At 29.8% G+C, this 8083-nt stretch overlaps 1 protein-coding gene across 1 annotated transcript in view; it reads left to right on the forward strand.

Annotated features, from left to right (window-relative positions):
* Window positions 1-1317: 1317 nt before the first annotated feature.
* The window catches only part of LOC106478056 (transcriptional activator protein Pur-beta-like), a 40086-nt gene continuing 33320 nt past the window's right edge, over window positions 1318-8083 (forward strand). The window contains exon 1 of the mRNA XM_013938567.2: window positions 1318-1421. Coding sequence (XP_013794021.1) covers window positions 1379-1421 — 43 coding nt within the window. The 5' untranslated portion in view covers window positions 1318-1378. The remainder of the gene's footprint in view (window positions 1422-8083) is intronic.

Raw genomic sequence — 8083 nt, forward strand, 5'->3', positions numbered from 1 at the left:
TCTTTTATTATGTTCAATTTTCATTTTATCAAGTGTATGTTCACATTTATCATTGGTAAAAAACATTTGGTCTGCTGTTTACTTTTAACATATGGCATGTCTTAGAAAGATCCAAAACCAATCCTACTAAAGCAAAAGCTTCACTAAAAATATCTGTGAAATGATGGAATCCATCTATATTATTTTGTACATTTGAATATTTGCTTTGGAAAAAATGCATTGTTTTTCATGCTGAAATTTGTGTACTTATAGTCGGAATTAAAATTAAAACAAACGATATTCAGTTTTGTAGGCTCTATTGCTGGAACGATAAAAAATACTCTTAAGTAATTAAATATCCTGATTTGCAGATAAGATAATGAAAAACGACATTGAAATAAAAGAAACGAAAAATAGTTACTGTAATTTACATTAGGAAGCATTAATAATAAAAAATAATTTTTACAAGTCTTATTTCTGAACTAAATCTTTTGTGCTACGCTTTATGTATGCAGGTATATTAAGTATAAGTTTCATTGAATTTGTGTATATTCAACTACCAGAAGATACCAACAAAAGAAATTGTCATTAAAATATACCACAATTTTAAGTTATAAAATTCTTTACATCAATACTAAATCCCTTGATTAATAAACCACATATTTCTCCTGCTATTCTTCAAAGTAAAGAAAAAAGGGTATATAAATCATTTTCAGGTAACAAAAGCCAAAATCGGGGTACAGTAGTATATTATGATAAATATAGTGAAACTTGCTGGCATTTTTTTAATTATACAAAAGTATTATAACAGTACACAATAAAGTCCTTTAATGCCCCACCAGATGGCAGCAGTAAAAATTAATTTAAAAAGCTTGAAGCAATTTTAAAAAGTACACAAATATAAGTGAGAACAATCTTTTAATATTGCTTCTCAATTCTTAAGAAGTTGTTTTATACGCGGGATTATTGACTAGTTTTTGGAAAGTTAAAAACCATATACGTTATTTTATTAGTGATTCAAAGATGTGATGCGTTTTGTGTTTCTATCCTTGTGATTAGAAATATTTGCCAAATCACCATGTAACTATCTACAGTACATGTCTGAATTAAATACAGTCATATAATACAATTTGTACGCAGATTTGGAATTCTAAAATAATTTATGATTTTGGTTAGTGAGCTTCAGTTTCTGAAATCGTAATATGCTTATATCTAATTTTATATCACGCCACAATTTACAGAAAATAGACGTTTCTTCATATAATAGATAATGAAAAAAAAAATTTCACGTTAATATATACAGACTAAAACAAATGAGCTCTTTGATTGGTTAGAGAGAAATAAATATTCAAAGAGTCCAGAGCAGATTTGTGTGAGCGGGTTCTATAGGAGTGGCACTATGTCGGACCGAGAAAGTGGAGATGAACATGGTCAGGCTCAAAGTATGAACTCTTAATTTTCGTTGTTAGAATGACGTAATAATTACCAAGTATAATGTATAGGGCTCACTGTTCTTTGAATTCTCATTATATATGTGAACTTTATATGTGATCGCATGAAGACTTACGTTTACTTATTTTTAGGTTATGCCATCTAGGCTACATTGTTTCTGCGATCATAAAATTTAACATGGCGTTTTCCACAGCCTGTATGATGTAGGCTTAAGAAGTTAAGACTAAACTAATGTTTGAGATTATACTCTACGTGTTGTGAATTTAGTGATTCTGTGGCGTATTATTATTAAATAATAATGTATTACATGACTGGAGTCACGGCCAAAATAAACTGTAGGCTGAGATTAAGTTAAGATTAAATTAAATTGTAACTTCTTCTAATTTTGTTATTGGCGTAGTTATTTTTTTGCATTAAAACTAAAAGTTAAAAGAGTTTATTAGTTACACTTTATGAAGTTTATCTTCTTCAAGTTCAATGTTACACACCATAAGTTACAGTTACGTTACAGTGTGTAGTTTAAAAGTTATATGTATGTATATACGTGTGTGTTACCATTTGAATTACATTAAACAAGCAATTGATAATTAGTATTTTATACTCCTTTAGAATAGTTTTAAGAATCTGTGTAAGAGATGGCATTTTTCCAGTGTCTTGTTATTTGTGTGGGAGGTAGACATTTTCAAAATATAATTATAAGACAGAGTGATCTTCATATCATCAGGAAATCTATCATTTAAGAAAGCATATACATTATATGATTTTTACCCCCCCCCCTGAATTTTTGTAATTTGTAAAGGATTAGTGATCTACTGTTAACCTTATATTATTGACTTTGTATCTTCAACTGTGCATTAGTTATTAAGAATAGGTAATAATATAAGGTGTATTTTCAAGTTTATTCACTGTGGTAATGTACTATTTTTGGTCAGTATAAAAGTACTTACCAAATGCTGAACATAGAGCAAGCTAATGTTCTAATTAAAACTAAAATGAGTACTATATATATATGTATGTACGTATATATAAAGTATTGCATAAAATATTGTGGCACTAATATTAATCCAGTTATATTGAATTTATTTGCTATAGTATAGTTGAAAGAGCTAATCCCTAGTTGAAATTAAAAATGAGCATCATCACATTATATATAGGGTGTTGAAATAGTTATTTCTGTGTCCGACCCATGTCTCGCTGCCATCATATTTCATGCAAGCTGCAACATAGTAGGTGTAATGGACTTCTAGTAGTCATTATAGCAGAAATTAAAGGGTTTTGTATTTAAGAATAAGTAAATAATATTATTCTTAACATAATTTCTGTACTTCCTATCTATAAGTATAATAGCCAAATGGCTGGCTTTATGTCATACTCTTTATTTCCTGAACAGTTAAACAGTAAAAAAAAGTATATATCAACATGCTTTTTTTGAAGAGTACGTTACAGGAAAATTATTTATTTTTCACAAATCCTAAAATTTCGGGTCATGTGTTAAGCTGTTAGTATGAGAAAAAACTTACTTAGAAAGAAATGTTTCTTTTTGCAAAAAATACAGGACTTCCTTCATCAACTAATTGAAAGAAACATTTCAAAAATAGAAGCAGGAACAGAATAAATGCATAAATAGAGGAATGTATTTGAGTCTGTATTTATTGTTGTTTGGTTTATATATATATTTTTTGTTACATCAGTATTATATATACCTGCATAATTTTATTGTACCATGTCAATTAATTTGACTTGAATTTAACATCTCCCATTTGACACTTCTTATAAAAAATACAAAAGCACTCACTTTTGTTAAAATGATAAGGAATGGTAGCATCCAGCAGAAAAAATCCTGTAGCTACTTAGCAGATGTGAGTGCTCTGTTTGGCTGAATACACCCACTGTATCAAAATTAAAATTTTTATCAACAGTGCATTGCAGTCAGTCTCCTTTGCTTAAAAACAAATGCAATGCAATTTTCCTTATTGAAATAACACAAGATAGTTGTCAGTGACCCACTAGACAGCTATATTGCATATATGCTTTGATCCAGGGATTGGGTTAACAGTACATTTTGTATTTGTTCATTACTATTTTTAGGAAAATTACCATTGAATTGTTTCAGTGTGTATCTGCTAGTACAGTATAATTTATTTACAGAATTGAAAATTACAATGGGTTATTAGTTAGGCTCATTTACTGATTTTGATATCTTTTACCGTAATTGTGTTGTCTATCTTCTTGTTTGCTGATGTGTGATACATGTATAGTGATATTTGCTGAAAATATTGATAAAATGGTCACTAGCATGTTATGGTTGTTAACTTTTTGGAGAAGAGGTTTGATTCCTCATTTTCTACTACATGTTTCTGAATTAAAAATAGTGGCTTTATACTTCTCAAAATATAATAAACATGGTCACATTAACTGTTTGTGTTGCTTTCATATACATGTGCCAATATCAAACAATGTGTACTTTGATAAAACGTGGAAATATCCAAATATAAAATCAGTTGTAAAATCAAAATGGCTAAAATTGGATGTAGCTAAAAACCAAGCATTAATACAAGGCTCATTGATGTTGAGTATTGTGTTAGCCTTTGCTTTCTAACCATTCCACATTTTAGTTGTTTTGATTTTATTACTGATGTATACTTAATTTACACCAACAAAAACATTAAAACTCAAGTCATTAACAAAACTGCTACTAATGAACCAACAAACAACAAAATATTACACTGCAGTTGACCATTTATTTTTGAAATCAGTTCAAAAATAATTCACACTTGATAGAACTTGCCATTAAACATAAAATTCTTGTCAATTTCAAGTTCACTCAAAAACCAAGCCCAAAGGTAAAATCGTTGTTAAGTAATAATTATATAGAATCACACAATACCAATGTCATTTATAAAATAATATCCAGTACCTACCCATATTTCTATATAGGAGAAACCAGAAGAAAATTGGAAAAATAGATTCACTAAACATTGTAATTAAAAAAAAAACATTAACAAATGTAAACCCAAAGGAGCCATCTTAATTGAATTAACATAGCTCTACTTTAAACCAGCACCATGGGGTGCCAAGATATCCTTATTATATTAAGCTATTAAGTAATCTTCAGTCATGTGACTTCTTTGTTTTATACTGTATATTTATGTGTCTAGGTAAACTACTTGTACCTGATGATGATCAAACTTTGTAAATGTTTCACTGGGTTAAACTTGTAAAAAAGTTTTCTTTGTCAACCATTCAAGCCATCTACAAATTTTACACAAGCTCTATGTTTATAAATCATGACCAGCTTGTGTATTTGCGTATGATAATAAATTATGTATTTTGCTATTTTAGCTAATTTTCCTTAAAAAATACTAAAAATTACATTTTATCTTCAAGTTTGAGGGTGCTCAGGTATGAGATTGTAATTGAAAATGCTTATGTAATATTGATTGTCAAAAAAGTATGACTGATACAAGTAGCAAAGTGATAAGTGAAACCTGCAAGACCCATAGTACATAAAAGAGTCTGTATTTGTAATACAAGTTCAAGTATAACAGTGGTGCTTTTAAGATTGATTAGCAGTAATCTGTACAAATATGAATATAACTTCACATGGAAAGATGCTTTTAAGGAATTTACTTCAGATACATAATATATTGCATGTTGCAAAACGTGTATGTTAGAAACATCTACTTCAGACAAAGTTAACAGAGGGCAGACACCTGATTCCTGTCTTTGCAAGAAAATCATTGTTAAAAAAGTATGACAGGATATTTACAGAGTGTGACTTCCAAAGTTAAGAGATGCTCTGATATTTTACACATTAATACATTGCCTAATTCTAAGAATATTTTTTGTATTTAGAGGTAAGAATACAGTAAAATGTGCTTCACCAGAAATGGTGACTGGTCCTCAATTCACAGGTAAAACTGTCTTTTATTAATGTCAGATTATGTTTATTGGAGATATTAATAAAAACCTATAAACATGGTTATGTGTGTGTATATGAGAAATGTAAAGCTTCATTTATGAACTATTACATGAGCAATGACTACCTCATTCTGGAAAAGTCATGCAGTATGAATTTCTAAAAAGAAGGTGGTAATGGTGATAGACTGCTTATTACTATATTGCTTTATGCCAGAAGCTGCATTTTGTGTTTTGTGGTTTTTATGAGCATTTTTACCACTACTTTGCTCCCTGTTGATGGATCTTCACCAAATTTGGTATAGAGGTTCATTGGGTCCATGGTGAGATACATACAAATTTTAAGTTTTGCAGTTTTTTATGAGCATTTTTGCAGGTTTTACCACTACTTTACCCCCCATAGATAGATCATCACCAAATATGGTATGGAGGTTCATTGGGTTCTGAAGTAGTGGGAAAGGATGTGGTGGTATGGCAAAAGAAAATAATGATATGAGAGGAAGGGCAATAGAAAGTCTGATTTACTGGATGAAAACTTGTACTGTAGAAGGTAGGAAATGCAATAGGATGATTTTTATGAGTCCCTAAACAATGAATTAATAAAGCCTAAAAAGGTGGTGGGCTGGGCATCGAGATTACTACATAAATAGATCTTGTGCATCATGTTTGGTGATTTCCTGAAGCATTGCGGTTGTTACCAAAGTTAAATTCCCATTAGGCATCTCCTCTATTGTCATAAAAGTTTTCATGTATTAAATAGTGTAGTAAAGACTTTGAAGTTATCATTGTTGTGTGTAAATGATGATGTATCTGCTTGAGTCCAAGATGTGTGTTTCCAAGAAGGTGCTTTTGACAGACAATATAAATTGATACATTGTTAGAATTGGTTCCAGATTTAAAATTTTGGTATGTCTGATATAGAATGAAAATGTAAAATTGATAGATATCAAAGATATGCTAAAAGATTTGCAGTTGCACTTAGATATCTATGACATGCTCTTGGTTTTGAAAGGTAAGCATACGGATAAATTTAAGGCTGTGTTTCTGTGTATGGACAGTTAATTATTGTTGGCGTTTTGCAAATGTGGTGAAAATTATATCAGTTGATTGTACTTCTGTTTAAAATTATTTGCTATGACAATTTCATGAAAAAACAGGCGTGGAGGCAAGTTTTGTATTTAACTTTCCCGTGTAGAAGTACACTACATCTTTTTATAACCACTGCAATGGTTGTTTGTAGATTTTTTTTAATAGCTCTAAAATTTATGATTTGGAATGAAAGTAACTTTTAAAAATTAACTTTTTTGTGGTTGAAGTGTTTCACTAAAATAGATTAACTGTATATAACAACTAAATGTCAATATTGTGTTACTAATAGGTTCTGCCTTCTTTTAATGCTCTGGATGTAATGACTTTAAGCCAGTTTAAAATTAAGCTTCAGTTAATATTGTTTTAAATAGGAAATAAAATCCAGATAATTATATTTATTTTTGTATAAAAATGCTAACTTGGCATCAAAAAAGTGTTATGCTTTTAAACATTACCTGTATAAAATGGTATCAATGACTGGGCTTTCAAATAAGAAAACAATTCAAAATAAATTGAAGAAAATTTCAAATAGTAGTAAGAATGCAACGATAACAACAACAAAAGTTGGTAGCCACTTAAGTATGTGGAGGAAAAAAAAAAGTTGACGGTTTAATGAATCTCATTATTACTAATATTTTTATCCTACTAAGTATTGTAATGTAACTGGTAGAATTTTATCATAAATACCATACTTCAGAGATAAAAATCTCAAGACACTTCATTGTAAAACTGCTTATAATTTTTTATATAATGTGTTATTAATCCTTACCCTCATTCTGATTTGTAAATAACTTCAATATAAAAGAAATAATTACAATTCCCTTAATTTAGTTCATACCATAACAATTGTTTTTCAGACAATTGATATAAATAGTGCCTAGACTACTGCTATTATGTCTGTTCTATCAGAGCCCTGTTATTAACCCATTAACTGCTGATGATGGATATTTCCGTCATTGAAGCTCTATGGCTCAGCTGCGAATGATGGAAATATCCGTCAGTCGCACATATATAACTATAACTATGCGAATGACGAAAATTACCATTTTATTGTGATTGATGGCAACTCAGTTGTATCTGTGAGTCAGAGAACGGCAACTGAGCTGCTTCTGCCACAGTTAAAGGGTTAATGAAAGGCCATATCAGCACTAGACATGATAGATAAAGTGTGGGTGCCTTTTTATTACTCCAGAAGAAAGATCGTCAATTATTCCAAAGCACTTGAGTTTTTTAGTTTTTGGAAATCAATTATGTTATTACCTATTCTTCTTTGCTTTTTATTCATAAGTTCTTGAAATTACTGATGTAGTTTTCTCCAGTTGGTTGCTTGATCAACTCCAAGAACAACAAGAATAGTTTGCTGGTCCACTAGTTTTTCTGAATGATAATAAGTTTAACACAAGTTGAAAATAATAATAAAATTAATTGGTGTTAAAAATAAAATAATGTGCTATTAATATCTACCCTCATTCGTTTATGTAAGTGACTTAGATAAAAAATGTTAATAATTACACTTCTCCTTTTTTTTAATTGATACCATAACAGTGTTTTTTATGCAATTAATAATATAAATAGTGCCTAGACCGCTACTATGGCTGTCATATCCCAGCCAGCTTTGATAGCCCTGGTATTTGTCAAAAGGCCC

This window comes from Limulus polyphemus, unplaced genomic scaffold (assembly GCF_000517525.1).
Source record: "Limulus polyphemus unplaced genomic scaffold, Limulus_polyphemus-2.1.2 Scaffold176, whole genome shotgun sequence".
In the NCBI taxonomy this organism is placed as follows: Eukaryota; Metazoa; Arthropoda; class Merostomata; order Xiphosura; family Limulidae; genus Limulus; species Limulus polyphemus.